At 37.2% G+C, this 18247-nt stretch overlaps 1 protein-coding gene across 2 annotated transcripts in view; it reads right to left on the bottom strand.

Annotated features, from left to right (window-relative positions):
• Window positions 1–18247, bottom strand: part of OPHN1 (oligophrenin 1) — a 507398-nt gene that overhangs the window by 221031 nt on the left and 268120 nt on the right. For both annotated transcript variants that reach the window (XR_013997964.1, XM_081125000.1), the window contains exon 6: window positions 14839–14940. Coding sequence is in view for 1 of the 2 variants with exons in the window: in XM_081125000.1 (XP_080981126.1) it covers window positions 14839–14940 (102 nt within the window). In the remaining variant the exon portion in view is untranslated. The remainder of the gene's footprint in view (window positions 1–14838; window positions 14941–18247) is intronic.

Genomic DNA, 18247 nt, shown 5'->3' with positions numbered 1-18247 from the left:
AAGCAGCTAGCTCCCTTCTCAAGGTCTGAGGGTCTGTGTAATCACAATCAAAGGGAAGATTGGATTTGCACTCACATTTCCAGCTGGGACTGCTAAGCTTATTTCTGATAGGTTTAAGTCGATCCAACCCAAGAATGGGGCCAACAGCAATCAGCTCCAAATTATAACAGGAGGGTCCACATAATATACACAAGGGACATTACCAGAACATTCAGCTCAGGAGATCAAGGCGTCTTTACCACCATGTTCCACGGAACACTTACTATATAAGGCCACACCACAAAGACTGGTAGTCATAGAAGTTCTATCTAACTGATAGGATCAAATGCAAAGAGACAGCTAAAATAGGGCGGCAAAGAACCCCAGATAAAATAAAAGGAAAAATCACCAGAAAAAGAACTAAACGAAATGGAAGCAAGTAATTTTTCAGACACAGAGTTCACATAATGGTTATAAGGATGCTCAAAAACCTTAGTGAGAACTACAAAAAACTTAATCATAACTACACTGATGTGAAAAAGGTGATAGAAACTCTGAATAAGAGCCAGTTGGAAATAAAGAATAACATATCTGACATCAAAAACACACTGGTAGGAATTAAGAGTAGGCTAATTAAAGCAAAGGATAGAATTAGCAATTTGGAAGACAAAATAGAAATAAAAACCCAAACAGAAAAACAGAAAGAAAAAGAATTAAGAAGACTAAGGATAGTTTATGGGAACTTGGGGACACAATGAAACGCAACAACATACACATCATAGGGTAGCCAGAAGGAGAAGAAACTGAGCAAGGGATAGATAACATATTTGAAGAAATAATCCCAGACAACTTAAATCTGGTGAATGAAAAAGCTACACAAATTTAGAAACAAGAGTCACAGTCAAGATAAATCCAGAGACCAACACTAAGACACATAGTAATTAATATGACCAAGACTAAAGAGAGAAAGAAAATATTAAAGGCAGCAAGAGAGACACAGGCAGTCACCTAAAAGGGAATCCCAATAAGGCTGTCAGTGAATTTCTCAACAGAAACACTTCAGGCCAGAAGGGATTGGCATGAAATTTTCAAAGTAATGAAAAGCAAGAACCTGTAACCAAGGCTGCTCTATCCAGCAATGCTAATATTTAAAATCGAGGGTGAAATAAAGTGTCCCAAATAAAAGAAGGCTAAAGGAGTTCAGTACCACCAAAGCAGCATTTCCAAAAATACTAAAAGGTCTATTCTAAGAAGAAGAAATATAGAGAAAAAGGCACATGGGCATAAAGAAAAAAATGGCGTTAAATACATACATGTCAATATAACCGTAAATTTAAATGAAATAAATGTGCCAATCAAAAGATATAGGGGAGCAGAATGGATAAGAAAACAACACACATACATATAGTGTATAAAGGAGATCCACCTCAGAACAAAAGATTAAAACAGACTGAAAGTGAAGGGATGGAAAAAATATTCCACTCAGATGGAAACAAAGCTGGGGTAGGCCTGGCTGGGTGTGGCTCAGGGGTTGAGCATCGACCTAGGATCCATGAGATTGCGGTTCAGTTCCTGGTGGGGGGCACATACTCAGATTGTGGGCTCGATCCCCAGTAGGGACATGCAGGAGGCAGAAAATCAATGACTCTCATCATTGATGTTTCAACTCTCTCTCTCCCACTCCCTTCCTCTCATTGACATCAATAAAGATATATTTTTAAAAAAATAGCTGAGGTGGCAAAGCTTATTTCTGACAAAACAGACTTCAAAATACAGACCATAAAAAGACATAAGGAAAGTCACTACATAGTACTAAAAGGACCAATGTAAAAGAAAGATATAACTGTTATAAACATCTATAGACCCAATATAGGAGACCCTAAATTTACTTAAAAATTCTTGTGAAATTTAACTGTGATATCGACAGCAACACCATCATATTAGGGAATGTTAACACCCCACTGTCATCATTGGATAGATCACCCAGATGAAGTATCAACAAGGAAATATAAACCTAAAGTGACACACGAGACAAGATGGATTTAATTGACATTTACAGAACATTTCATGCCAAACCAGCAGAATATACATTCTTCTCAAATGCACAGGGAACATTCTAAAAAATAGATCACATGTTAGGACACAAAGCAAGTCTCTATAAGTTCAAGAAGACTGAAATCATATCAAGCATCTTCTCGGATCACAATGACTTGAAATTAGAAATCAACTACAGTAAATATATTCAAAAACATGGAGGCTAAATAGCACGTTATTACACAATGAATGGGTTATCAAAGAGATCAAGGAAGAAATCAAAAACTTCTAGGAGTTAAAAAAAAAAAAAAAAAAAAAAGCCCGGCCGGGCGTGGCTCAGTGGTTGAGCGTCGACCTAGGATCCAGGCGATTGGGGTTCGATTCCCGGTCAGGGCATATGCCCGGGTTGTGGGCTTGATCAATGACTCTCTCATCATTGATGTTTCTATCGCTCACTCTCCCTCTCCTTTCCTCTCTCTGAAATCAATAAAGGTATATTTTTAAAAAACAAAACAAAAAAACAACAAAAACTTCCAGGAAACATGTAAAATGAACACACAAAATCTATGGGACACAGCAAAAGCAGTCCTGAGAAGACAGTTCATAGAACTAGAGGCTTACCTTAAGAAACATAAAAAACTTCTAATAAACTATCTAACCCTACAACTAAAAGAATTAGAATGAGAACACCAAGAATATCCCAGAGGAAGGAGAAAGAAAGAAATAATAAAAATCAGAGCAAAAATAAATGAAATACGGACTTAAAACAACAACAGCAACACCAACAAAAACACAGTATAAAAGATAAATAAAACCAACAGCTGGTTCTTTGAAAAGATAAATAATAACGATTGACCTTTACGCAGATTCACCAAGAACAAACAATGAGCATCCAAATAAAATCAGAAATGAAAGAGGCGATGAAACAATTGACACCACAGAAATACAAAGAATAATAAGAAAATACTACGAGCAACTATCTGCCAACAAACTGAACAACGTAGGAAAAATGGGCATATTCCTAGAAACATACAATCTTCGAAAACTCAATGAAGAAGAAGCACTGAACCAGAATAGGCTGATAACAACTAACGAAATTGAGGGAGTAATTTTAAAAAATTAGCAGCAAACAAAAGTCCTGGACCAGGTGGATTTACAGGCATTTTTTACCAAACATTCAAAGAGTTAACACCTATTCTCACAAATTATTTCAGAAAATTCAAGAGGAGGGAAGACTCCCAAGGTCTTTTCGGGAGGCCAGAATTATCTTAATCCCAAACCAAATAAAGACACTGAAAAGAAAGAAAATTATAAGCCAGTATCACTGCTAAACACAGATGCTATAATACTCAACAAAATATGAGCAAATCGGATCCAGTAATACATTACAAAGATCATATACCATGACCAAGTGGGATTTAGTCCAAGGATGCAAGGCTGGTACAACATCTGCAAATCAATAAATGTGATACATCACATAAACAAAATGAAGGACAAAAATCATATGATCATATCAATAGATGACAAAAAAGCATTCCAAAAAATCCAGCACCCATTTTTGATAAAAACTCTCAGCAAAGTGGGAATAGAGGGAACATATCTAAACATAATAAAAGCCATATATGACAAACCTACAGCCAACATCATACTAAATAGTCAAAAACTAAACCCATTTCCCTTAAAAACAGGAACACAGGAGTGTTCCCTTTCATCACTCTTATTCAACATAGTACAGGAAGCCCTTGCCACAGCCATCAGACAGGAAGAAAACAAAAAATGTATTCAAATTGGAAAGGAGGAAGTAAAACTGTCATTATTTGCAGATGACATTATGGTCTACAGAGAACACCCTAAAGACTTCACCAAAGTACTAGTACATTTGATAAATGAATTCAGCAAAGTAGCCGGATACAAAATTAACATCCAGAAAACGACAGCGTTTTTATACACCAACAATGAACTCTCAGGAAGAGAAACTTAAAAAACAATACCATTTACCATTGTAACTAAAAAAATAAGATAACTAAGAATAAACTCAACAAAGGAGGTAAAAATCTGTACCCGAAAAACTACAGGACACAGAAAAAAGAAATAGAGGAAGATATAAACAAGTGGAAGAATATACCACATTCAGGGATTGGAAGAATTAACATCATTAAAATGTCCAAAGCAATCTATAGGGTCAATGCAATTCCTACTAAAATGCCAATGGTATATTTCACAGAACTAAAATAAATATTCCAAAAATTTATATGAAACCAAAAATACCCAAATAGCCATAGAAATTTTAAGAAAGAAGAACAAAGTTGGAGGGATCACTATAACAGATATCAAACAATATTCCAAAGCCATTGTAATCAAAACAGCACTTGTACTGGCACAAGAACAGGCATATAGATCAATGGAACAGAACAGAGACCCCAGAAATCGACCCACACCATTATTCTCAATTAATATTTGACAAAGGAGACAAGATCATGCAATGGAGTAAGGACAGTCTCTTCAATAATTGGTGTTGGGCAAATTGGACAGGTACATGCAAAAAAATGAAACTAGATCACCTATTTAAACTATACACAAGAAAAAATTCAAAATGGATAAAAGACTTAAAGGTAAGGCACAAAACCATAAAAATATTAGAAGAAAACAGGAAGTAAAATAACATACATCTCATGTAGGAGAATTTTCACCAATACATCTCCTAGAGCAAGAGAAGCAAAGGAGAAAATAAACAAGTGGGACTACCTCAAATTAAAAAGCTACTGCACAGTAAAAGAAACCATGCTCAAAATGCAAAAGGAGCCCATGGTATGGGAAAACATATTTGTCAGTGATACATCTGGTACAGAGTTAATTCCAAAATATAGAAAGAGCTCATACAACTCAACAAGAAGAAGACAAACAATCCAATTTAAAAATGGGCAAAGCACCTGAATAGACACTTCTCCAAAGACGACATACAGATAGCCAAGAGCCATATGAAAAATGTCCCAAGTTCCTAATCAGCAAAGAAATGAAAATTAAAACCTCACACCTGTCAGAATGGCTACCATCAACAAATCAACAAACAGTAAGTGCTGGCGAGGATGTAGAGAAAAGGGAACCCTAGTCCACTGCTGGTGGGAATGCAGACTGGTGCAGCCACTATGGAAAACAGTATGGAAGTTCCTCAAAAATTAAAAAATGGAACTAGCCATTTGACTCAATGAAACCACTTCTGGGAATATATGCTAAATACCATGAAACACCAATCAGAAAGAATATATGCACTCCTATGTTCATAGCCACATTATTTACAATAGCAAAGATCAGGTAACAGCCTGAGTGTTCATCATTAGATGAGTGGGGAAAAAGCTGTGGTAGCCCAGACTGCGTGGCTCAGTGTTTGAGCATAGATCCATGAACCAAGAGGTCATGATTCAATTCCTGGTCAGGACATATTCTCAGGTTTCGGGCTAGATCCCCAGTAGGGGGCGTGCAGGAGGCAGCTGATCAATGAGTCTCATCATTGATGTTTCTCTCTCTCTCCCTCTTCCCTCCTCTCCCTGAAATCAATAAAAATATAATTAAGAAAAAAAGCTACCATACATTTATTCAATGGAACCCTATGCAGCTATAAAAAAGATCTTTCCCTTTGAGATAGCATAGATGGACCTGCAGAATATGCTAAGTGAAATAAGCCAGTCAGAAAAAGACAAATGTCACATAATCTCACTTACATGTGGAATCTAAGGAACAAAATAAATTGACCAACAAGATAGTCTGACAGCTCTCAGAGGGAAGTTGGGAAGGAGGGCAAAAAGAGATTAACCAAAGAACTTATAAACATTTTTAAATAGTGCAGGGACACAAACAATAGACAGGTGAAGACCTTTGGTTAGGTGGGATATGGGTGGAGGGGAGCAATCAGGGGGAAAATGGGAGACATTTGTAATACTTTCAACAATAAAATAAATTTTAAAAAAACATACATGTAGAAACAGAGCCCCAAAGAATGGGTGGAGTTGGTTGAAAAGGGGAAGGGGAACATCTTCAATAACACTGTGATGTGCTTGCACAGTGACAATTAATAGAATTAGTGAAGTGATTACATTGTAAGGTATAAAAGTATCAAACAACTATATTTTACACTGGCGATTAATATAACTAACATAATATTGCATACCAACTATACTTATATCTTAAAAAATTATATTACATTTTTTAGAAAGCATGATCTATTAAAGGAAAATTTATAAGTTGGATTTCATTAAAATTAAAAAACTGCTCTGTGAAAAAATTTTTAAGAGAATGAAAAGACAAGCCATAGGCAGGGAGAATAATCTTTGTATTACTCATATCTGATATTGGACTCGTATCTAAAATATACAAACAGCTCTTAAACTCTAACAGTGAGTAAATAAACAAAACAATTAAAAATTGGCAAAATATGTGAACAGACACCACAACAAAGATTATCTAAAAATGACAAATAATCATGTAAAAGATGGTCCACATCATGTAACAATAGGGAAATGCAAGTTGGAAAAACAATGAGATAACAGTACATTCCTGTTAGAATGACTCAAATGAAAATGACAGACAACATCAAATGCTGATAGGAATATAGAGCAACAGGAACTCTCATTCATTGATGGTAGGAATAAAAAAAATTGTAGAGCCACTTTGAAAGATATTTTGGCAGTTTCTTACAAAATTAAATATCCTCATATCATAAGATTCAGTAAATTAACTCTTTACTATTTTTCCAATTGACTTGAAAAGTTATGTACTTAAAAACCTGCACAAAAATGTTTACACAGCACCTTTATTAACAATTTACAAAATTTAGAGGAAGCCAAGATGTCCTTCAATAGGTAAATGGATAAACAAACTGTGGCACATCCATACAATGGAATATTATTCACAGCTAAAAAAAGAAGTGAGCTATCAAGCCATGAAAAAACACAGAGGAATCTCAAATACATATTGTTAAGTGGAAGAAGCCAATCTGAGAAGCTACATGCTGTATAATTCAAACTATATTACATTCTGGAACAGGCAAAAATACAAAGATAAGAAAATAATCAGTGGTTGCCAGGTGGTTGAGGGTGTAGAAGGAGAAAGGGATGAACAGGTTGTTCCAAGTGGCTTTTAGGGGCAGTCAAGTTATTAAGTATGATAGTGTAATGGTGGGTTCGTGCCATTATATATTTGTCAAAATCCATAGAATATACAACACATTGGCTCATCAATTGTATCAAATGTACCTCATTAATGTAAATATTAATAACAGAGGAGCCAGAGATATCATGCAAGAGAAAGAAATAAAAGGCACCCAAATTGAGAATGAAGAAGTAAAACTGTCACGTTTTTCAGGTGATATTTTTATATAGAAAAGCCTAAAGACTTCACAAAAAAAACCCACTCAAAACAGTAAACAATTATAATAAAGCTGCAGGATACAAGATCAATGTACAAAGGTCATTATGCTGCTATGTACTAACAATAAAATTTCAGAAAAAAAAGAAGTGAAAAAACCAATTCCTATTGCAATTACAAGAGAATAAAATACAAAGGAATAAAGTTAACAAAGGATGTGAAAGGCCTATACAGTGAAAACCGCAAGACATTATAAAAAGAAACTGAGGAAGACACAAAGAAATAGAAAGAAATTCCATGTTCGAGGATTGGAAGAATCAACAGAGTTAAAATGGGCACATTACCAAAATAAATATACTGATTTAATGCAATCCCCATCAAAATGCCAATGGTATTTTTTAAAGAAATAGAACAAAAAATCATCAGAGGTATCACCCTCCCCAACTTCAAATTAGATTACAAAGAGGCAATAATGCAACAGAATGGTATTGGCAGAAAAATAAAGACACAGATCAATGGAACAAAATTAAGATGCCCGAAAAAACACACATGTATATGAACAAATAATTTTCGACAAAGGGTCAAAAACATACAATGAATAACGAAAGTTTAGCCTCTTCAATAAATGATGCTGGGAAAATTGGAAACCCACATGCAAAAGAATGAACTTAAGAGTGCTATTTTTCACCATACACAAAAATGACTCAAAATAGATTGAAGACCTGAAACAAAAGATTACACAGAAGAAATAATAGGTACTAAACTTATGAACTTGGTCTTAGAGAGGATTTTATGAACTTGACTTCAAAGGCAAGAGAAGTAAAAGCAAAAATAAATGCATGGGACTATATCAAACACAAAATATTCTCTACAGAAAAAGAAACCTCCAACAAAACAAAAAGACAACCCACTGCATGGGAAAAAATATTTGCAAAAACACCTCTGATAAGGGGTTAACATCCAAAATATATATTAAAAAAACTCATATAATTCATCAATAGCAGCAACAAAACAATCCAATTAAAAAATGGGCAGAGGGAGATTAAAGATGGAGGTGGACTGAGTGGAAGCTACACTGACACTCTCCCAGGACCAATCTGGAATTACAACTAAAATATAGAAAAACCATCCTGAATAATCAGCTGCAACTAAAGATGAGCTGGACAGCACCCTCATAACAAAGGAGGAAAAGTGGAGACCACACAGAGACTGGTAGGAAATGTGGAGGCATGAGAAGGATGGCTGGACTCCCACAGGCAGCACCTGAAGGCCCAGAGGGATATCTCAGCTGTGGGGGGCTCCCACTGAGGACTCTGGGGCCAAAATCCCAGGCTGGGCTTCTCAGCCAAGAGCACCAGAACTGAGAATGGTGCCAATGGAACATCTGGCTATGAAAAGTGGCCAGGTTTCTGTCTGCAAGTGAGAGACTGCTGGAAATTCAGGCATCCACTTAAAGAGTCAACACATAAAGTTTTGTTTGTAGCCACTCACTTTGGGCTCCAGCAGAGGGATGGCAGAGTGGACTGGAGCTATGTGAGGAGTATATAGGGTTGTAGGCTCTGGAGATAGAGCTCAAAGAGCACCCCTCTGGGTTCCAGCGCCAAGTCATCCCCCCCATACGGGAGACGCAGACATTTACCTTCTAAGCAACTTTTGCCTGAGGGGTAAGCAATTGCCCTACCCTGCTGGAAAACCTCTTGCCCTACCTGGTAGAGGTTCTACAACCTGAGGCTCACTAAGATTCTGATAACAATCAGCCACCCCACCCTGTGGAGTTTCTACAGCCTGAGGCTCATTAAGAGAATCAGATTAATCAGCCTGCTGGAGGAGGCAGACTTCAGAGTGCTTTGAGTCTTTGTCTGATCTGCTTCTGGACGCGGCCAGGAAAAGCAGACTTTGGTGTGCATCTTGGTCTTGTCCAAACACACCCAGCCCCAACAGAGGGGACCTCAAGCCATGGGTTGTTGATAGCTCCAAACTGGGTACTCAAGGCCAGTCACAAACAGCGTCTGACATTGGCCTACACCAGAGACTGTCCAAAAAGACTGAGAGTCCTAGCAGGCTTACCTAATACTTATAAACAAACCCAAATCACAGCCAAAATGGGGAGACAAAAAGAACAAGGCCCAAATGAAAAAACAAGAAAAGTTTCCAAAAAAAGAGCTAAGAGAAACAGAGATAAGCAATCTATCAGATACAGAGTTCAGAATACTGAATTAAGGATGCTTAACAGCATGAAAAAGATATGGAAATTATAAAGGAAATGAAGAATGACATACTAGAAATAAAGAATACACTGGAAGGAATAAACAGCAGATTACAGGAAGCTGAGGATTGGATCAGTGAATTAGAAGACTGGGTAGAAAAAAATCACTCAATTAGAGAACCAAAAAGAAAAAACAATTAAAAAACAGGAGGACAGTCAAAGGCAGCTGTGGGAAAACAAGGAATGTAACAATATTTGCATCATAGGAAGTCGAAAGTAAGCAAGAATTAAAGATCCTGTTTGAAGAAATAATGGCAGAACACTTCCCTAACTTTGTGAAGGAAAATGTCACACAAGTTCAGGAGGCACAGAGAGTACCAAGCAAGGAAAATCCAAGGAGGTTCATGCCCACATACATCATAATTAAAATGGAACCAAATGGAAAATTTATATGAAACCAAAAAACACCCCAAATAGTCACGGCAATCTTGAGAAAGAAGAACAAAGTTGGAGAGATCACAATACCAGATATCAAGTTATAATACAAAGCCACTGTAATCAAACAGCCTGGTACTGGCACAAGAACAGACATATTGATCAGAACAGAGAACAGAACAGAGAACCCAAAAATTGACCCATGTCACTATGGTCAATTAATATTTGATAAAGGAGGCAAGAACATACAATAGAGTAAAAACAGTCTTTTCAATATATGGTGTAGGGAAAATTGGACAGATACATACAAAAAAATGAAATTAGACCACCAACTTACACCATACACAAAAGTAAATTCAAAATGGATAAAAGACTTAAATGTAAGGCATGACACCATAAAAATCCTAGAGGAAAACATACGCAGCAAAATCTCAGACATCTCTTGCAGCAATATGTTTGCTGATACATCTCCTAGGGCAAGAGAAACTAAGGAGAAAATAGACAAATTGGACTTCATCAAAATAAAAACTTTCTGCACAGCAAGAGAAACCATCAAAAAAATGAAAAGGGAGCCCACTGTATGGTAGAACATATTTACCAACAACACACTGGATAAAGGGTTAATTTCCAAAATGTATAAGGAATTTATACAATTCAACACCAGGAAGAAAAACATGTAATTAAGAAATGGGCAAAGGACCTAAATAGACACTTCTCCAAAGAGGACATACAGATGGCTAAGAGACATATAAAAAATGCTCAATGTCACTAATCATCAGAGAGATGCAAATGAAAACCACAATGAGGTATAACTTCATGCCTGTCAGAATGGCTACCATCAACAAATCAATGAACTACAAATGCCAGCGAGGGTGTGGAGAAAATGGCACCCTAGTACACTGCTGGTGGGAATGCAGACTGGTGCAGCCACTACGGAAAGCAGTATGGAGTTTCCTCAAAAGATTAAAAATTGACCTGCCATTTGACTCAGTGATCCCACTTCTAGGAATATATCCTAAGGAACCCGAAATACCAACCACAAAGAACTTATGCACCCCTATGTTCATATCAGTGCAATTTACAATAGCTAAGATCTGGAAATAGCTCAAGTGCCCATCAGTAGATGAGTGGATAAAAAAGTTGTGGCACATTTACAACATGGAATACTATGCAGCTGTAAAGAGGAAGGACCTTTTAGCTTTTGGCACAGCATGGGGGGAACTAGAAAGTATTATGCTAAGTGAAATAAGCCATTCAGAGAAAGACAAGTACCACATGATCTCACTTATATGTGGAATATAATAAACAAAATAAACTGATGAACAAAGTAGATCCAGAGACATAGAAGCATGGAACAAACTGAGGGATCGCAGAGGGAAGGTGGGGAAGGGGTGTGGGTGGTGAGATTAGTCAAAGAACTTATATTTTTATAAGCATAACCCATGGACACAGACATTGGTATAGAGAAATCCTGGGGGTGGGATGGATGCAGGGTGGATGGGATCAATGGAGAAAAAAACCCAGGGGATACTGTAATACTTTCAACAATAAATATAAATTCAAAAAAATGGGCAGAGGACCTAAACACTTCTCCCAAGAATACATATAAATGGCCAACAGATGTATGAAAAGATGCTCAACTTCACTAACAATTAGCGGAATGCAAACCAAAACTACAATGAGATGCCACCTAACACCTGTTAGAATGGCTATTATCAACAAGACAAGAAATAACAAGTGTTGGAGAGGTTGTGGAGTAAAAGGAACTCTCTCATTCACTGATGGTGGGAATGTAAACTGGTACAGCCACTATAAAAACCAGTATGGAGATTCCTCAAAAAATTAAGAATAGAGTTACCATATGACCCAGAAACCCCTCTTCTGGGTTTCTACCTGAAAATGCTGAAAACATTTATTTGCAAAGGTATATGCACCCCTATGTTTATTGCAGCATTATTCACAGTGGCAAAGACATGGAAACAACCAAACTGTCCTGCAATATATTACTGGATAAATAAAATGTGGTATATGTACACTATGGAACACTACTGAGCCATAAGAAAAGGTGAAATACTGCCATTTGTGATAACATGGATGGGTCTTGAGAATATCATGCTACATGAAATAAGTTAGACACAAAAAGTCAAGAACCATATGATTTCACTCATATGTGGGATATAAAACTGAAAGCAGCAAATGAACAAACAAGACAAACAAAAAACCAGACACAGACAACAGTATGGTGGCTACCAGAGGGAAGAGGGTTGAAAAGTAGTGAAGGGTAAAGGGGGTCAAATATATGTGATGGAAAGAGATCTGATTTTTGATGGTAAACACATAATGCAATATACAGATGATGTATTACACAATTGTACACTTGTAACCTAGATAACTTTACTAACCTATGTCACCCCAATAAATTTAATTAAAATAAATAAATCAGAGAGGAAACAGTGTGCAGGGTAATAGGGATGTATGGGAACTCTCTGCACTTACCATTCAAGTTTTAAACCTAAAACTGCTCTAAAAATATTCTCTTAATGTTTAAAAAAATGTGACTAAGGATCTCCAGCTTTTTTGTGTTTGAAAAAGTACAAAGGCTGTATTCTTGCTCATTAGGAAAGTCACCAGGGACATGTACATACAGCATTAAATTGCTAGGATACTCCAAAAGCTTTCATTGAAACCACCTCCAAAAGAATAAAGTTTGGACAATGTCCAGAGTTGCAAACCCCCAGCTTTGGTAATTCTCTAGGACAATTCACAGGACTCAGCATATAGTCATATTCATGGATAAGGTTTATTTTACTGAAAACATACAAACAAAATCATCAAAGTAAAAAATACATGGGGTAAAGTCCAGAGGAAACTAGGTGCAAGCTTTCAAGGGTTCTCTCTTAGTGTAGTCACACAGGAAAAACTTCAGCAAGAGGTTATGACAACACATGTGCAATATTATCTACCAAGGAAGCTCACTAAAGACTGAATGTCCTAAGTTTTTTGGGGGGGTGTACATGCCAAACATGTACCAAATTCCAGACTCCCAGAAGAAAATAAGGTGTTCAGCATAAACCACATTGTTTCTACAGGCACTCTAGGCACAGTGCATCAATTACATTTATGGAAACTTTTATATCAGTATAGGGTACTGTATTCCAGCCAAGTTCCCAGACAGCAGCCAAGAGCAATTCTTGTAAGCAGACCTTTTGAAGCATAGTCTCAGACCTGTTATGGTAACTTTTCTGCATAGGTATTTTGGCACAGGACAGATGAAAAAGGAAGGGTAAAAAAGTGTGAAAGAAAATGGCACAAGAACCCAGACTAGTACTTTGTTCCGGTTTATTACAAAGAAATAGTCCTTTACCTTCTCAATACTAACTCCATCCAGCACTGAGGCTCTCGACTCATCACCTTGAAGCACCTCGCATGATGTGATGTTTACTCACTAAATCAGGTGTCTGGAGATGACCTTCAACTTTGCCACAATGTGTGTAACCTTGGACAGGATGATTTCTAAGAACATTCACAGCTCATGTCTATTACTTTATTCAACTGGGTATCTCTTTTCCTATTTAAATCTATAAATATCTCCATATGTTACTGGACTTTTTATCCAACACATAGATCCATTTTCCACTTTAAAAAATCTTAATCAGTTAATTCCTTCTTTCCCTTCCCCAGTGCTACTCTTCTGACTCAGACCCACTCCCCTACATCACTAAAATAGTTTCCTAAATCAGTTTTTCTGCTTGCAGTCTCTCCCTGATCTAATTCATCATATAGCCCCAGCCAGTTTAAGATTCCTAAAATAAAATTCCACTATATTGCTTGCACAACCAAAGGCCTATAATGATCCTCCCAGGGGCAACACAATTCAATACAAACTCTTGAGCCTATTGCTCCACAATATAGCCTCAACTTGCCTGATCTTAGCTTTTCTTTCATTACCTTCCAGAGGTAATGCAGATTCTGGTTAAACTGTTTCCCAAACATACTCTATGTTTTCCATCCTTGGTGCCATTGCCCTCCACTTGAAGGGTCCATTTCTCTATTTCTATCCATCAAACATTTTATTTTACCTATTATTAAATGACTACCTTAAATTGAAAAGCAATATTCTCCCACAAAGGCAATTCTCCACATTCAAAGTTTTTAATCCTCCAAATACTTCCCACCCCTACAAGGACACCACATACACATACATATAGAATGTAAACAATTCTACTTGTATAAGAGTCATGTGTATTGTTATCCAAATGGTATGCTGCAGAAGGGCAGGAAGTATGTCTCATTGTCTTTGTAGCCCTGCTGCAACCAGCAAAGAACCTGACATGTGGTAGGCAATCACTGAATAGTGACTTCTTTGAACTGAAATCATTGCAAGTCCCATATAAACTGTAGTCTCAGTGCAGACTACTATTTATCAAAAAATAGCTAATGTTGGAATACCTCAGAGGGGAAAAGTAGATCTGTTCCTGATCTACCAAATACAACACTAGTTTAACTCTATCCTCATGTGGAACCTGGAATCAGAAACTTAGAACTGAAAGGGATTCTGGAGATCACTGAGTACCACTCTTCCTTTGACAGATAGGGGAACTCGGACCAAGAAAGAAATATATTATTCAAAGTCACACCATGAGTCAGTGGAGAAGCTGGCTTGAGTACATAGGATGTCTGAGTCCCAGGCCATGGTTTTAACTGCAAGCACTACTATCATATGTGATTCTCAGGTGAGGAAGGGTATGAGGAAAGCCTTGCAATAGGAAGCTGTCACAAGGCATAGCTGGCAATGGAAGGGAAGGGCATGATTTTGAACATACCTCTTGTAACTGAGATTCTTTCTTTTTGGAAGACAGATGTAAGTGACGATCCAGCAAAGAATAAAACCTTTCACCATCCTTTTCAAATTTCTTTTTCCGCTCCTAGACATGGGAGAGAAGCACAGATTAAAATGTCTATCTATAGTTTAAATTCAGTTTGCTCAGAACTGAGAACAAAGGACACAGTACTGGGTTTCATGTGGCCAATCTCTATTTCCTGGGAAGAAAAGAAAAAAAAGCAAGAGGGTATTTGCTTTTGCATTGGTCTCAGTAGTTTTGACTTCCTCAAATATAGCCCTGAATTGCTCCACCTACACAAAGGGCAGTTCCTACTGGTATAGCTGAAGGCTCTGGGAGCTGCTGCTCAAAGAATGACACTTAAAACAGGCCTGAATGCTGGCTACTTTTCCTTCTCCCCAATTTTTTTCATAGTCATTAACTACTCATTCAAATTTTTTAAAAGGAGGAAGAAGGAACACAGTAGTAAACTAAATGTATGCTTTTAAAAGGTTAATCTACAATGCATTTAGACAACCTATTAATAAGTAAAACATTTCCAAGGCAATAGAATATGGGCCTGTGAATGATGAGTTCTTTGATACTGTTTAAGCATTTCACTCCTGTATATTATAGATTATTTAAAAATCCTGAAAGGTTTAGCTGGAAAGCAAGAGTTGGAAAACTTTATGGGGGATGGAGGACTCAATCCTCACTCTCCTCAAGTATGAAATTCAACTAATCTCTCTGCCTCTCAGCACAAAAAATTCCAAAGGGACACTAAGAAAGCTTGTCACAGACTAATGCTGACACTGAAAATCCTGTAATCAATGTACTGGGAAATCTATGTAAAAGTCTTGTGTGGTCTCACAGAAAATCCAAATTTATTGAGCACCTACAGTGTGCTGAGTACTAGAAGAGGCACAGCAGGGGACACACAGATTAAAAAAAAAAAAAGGAAAAAAAAAAAACCCTCACCCATGGTTTATTTCTAGAGACTATCTGTTGCTGGGCAGGAAGCCAGGAGAGAGCTCAGTGACCTCTGACCTGCAAGGAATGTGCTTTTACCAGAGGGAAAGAAGTAGAGAGAAAGCTAATATTAACTCAAGCCTACATCAGTCCAGGCAGTGTGCTGCTACTTAAATTCTATAATCTCATTTAGTTTTCACACCACCTAGAAACAGGTATTGTAGAGGAAATTAAGGTTCAAAAAAGGTGAACAAACTTGTCCAAGGTGACATAATATGCAGGTCTATTTAATTCATTCCATACAGTCAAAGAGAACCCAGATGATCATTGGAGCAATTACACTCAGGCACCTTAAAAGTAATCAGAGAGCCTTGTGAGTAAAACTCAAGTAGGTCTATAGCCCTACCAACAAACTCAGATTCCAAACACAGGTCATAGAGATTTTCTCACAAAAGATAGGTAGGGCAAACTCTTTCCAGCTGCTGAGCCTACTTAAAGTAGCAACTGTTTGAAGAAAGCATGCCAGTCAGAAAAATGGCAATGACTTCTGTGGGAAACTTTCTACTCCACTTCTATTTTTTAAAATAAAAACTATAAAATATAATAAAAAAAAACTATGAAAGCCCAGCTAGTGTTGCTCAGTGGTTGAGCATTGACCAATGAACCAAGAGGTCACTGGTTCAATTTCCAGTCAGGGCACATGCCCAGGTTGCAGGCTCGATTCCCAGCAGGGGGCGTGCAGGAGGCAACCGATCAATGATTCCCTATCATCATTGATGTTTCTATCTCACCCTCTCCTTCCCTCTCTCTCTGAAATCAATTTAAAAAACAACAGATTTTTAAAAAACTATGAGATATAATTCACATATAAAATTCAATCTTTTTTAAAAGGGACAATTCAGGGGTTTTTAGTATATTTACAAAGTTGTACCACCATCACTGCTATCTAATTTCAGAATATTTCTATCACCTCAAAAAGAAAGCTCATACCTATTCGAAGCCATTCCCCCACTCCCTGTCTCAAGAAACCACAATTGACTTTCTGTCTCTACAGATTTGTCTATTACAGACTTTTCATATAACTAAATCATACAATATGTGGCCTTTTGTGAATGTCTTCTTATACTTAGCATAACTGTTTCAAGGTTTACCCATGTATCAGTACTTCATTCCATTTTATGGCTAAGTAATACTTAATTGTATAGATACATCACTTTTTTTTCCTCTTTAAAAATATTCTTATCGATTTTTTTTTTTGAGAGAGGAAGAGAGAAGGAGAGAGAGAGAAAAATCTGGATGTGAGAGCAGAACTTTGATTGGATGCCTCCTGCAAGCCCCATACCAGGGATGGCACCCACAACCTGGGCACGTGCCCTGACTGGGAATTGAACCAGCAACCTTTTATTCACAAGACGATGTCCAACCAACTGAGCAACACTGGCCAAGGCATACACCACACTTTCTTTATGAATTCATTGGTTGGTGGACTTCAGGGGTATTTCCATTTAGAGGCTCTTATGAATAATGCTGATATAAACATTCATGAATATGATTTTCTGTGGTTATATATTCAATTCTTAAAAGCATATACACATAAGTGGAATTGCTGGGTCATATGGCAACTCTATGGGTTTTAATTTATTTATTTGTTGTTTTGTTAATCCTCACCAGAGGATATTTTTTCCATTGATTTTCAGAGACAGTGGAAAGGAGGGGGAGTGGGGAGAAATAATATGAAAGAGATACATAGATCGGTTGCCTCCAGAAGATGCCCGACCCAGGCCAGGGATTGAACCTGCAACCCAGGTACATGCCCTTGATCTGGAATCTAACCTGTGACCCTTCAGTCCATGGGCCAATGCTCTAACCACTGAACCAAACTGGTCAGGATGCTTTTTTGTTATTGTTAAGGACCCGCCAAACTCCATTCCAAGGGTACTGTATCATTTTACCTTACCAACAGCAATGAAAGAGACTTCCAGTTTTGCTACATACTCAGTAACACTTATCTTTTTCATTAAAACCAACCCAGTCAGTGTGAAGTTGCATTAACTTTGGTTTGATATGTATTTCCCTAATGACGAATGATGTAAATGTATTTTCATGTTTATTAATTCTGTGTGTGTGTCTGTTCTTTGAAGAAATATATTTTGAATTATTTTGCCCATTTTTAACTTTTTCTCTCTATATTTTTGAGTTATAAGAATTCATATTACTCTGAATACTAGATGTGCAAGTATTTTCTCCCATTCTTTGTTGGTTTATCTTTATCCTTGAAAGTATTACAGTTGTCCCTCTTTTTTTCCCCATTGATCCTCTCCAAGAACTTCACCACACTATTGTCTGTGTCCATGGGTTATGTATATATGCATATAAGTTCTGGGGTTAATCTCTCCCGACCCCGTCCACAAGGCCCCATTTTCCCTCTGAGATTTGTCAGTCT

The sequence above is a fragment of the Miniopterus schreibersii genome, assembly GCF_964146895.1.
Source record: "Miniopterus schreibersii genome assembly, chromosome: X".
In the NCBI taxonomy this organism is placed as follows: Eukaryota; Metazoa; Chordata; class Mammalia; order Chiroptera; family Miniopteridae; genus Miniopterus; species Miniopterus schreibersii.
This window is presented reverse-complemented; position numbering and strand designations above follow the sequence as displayed.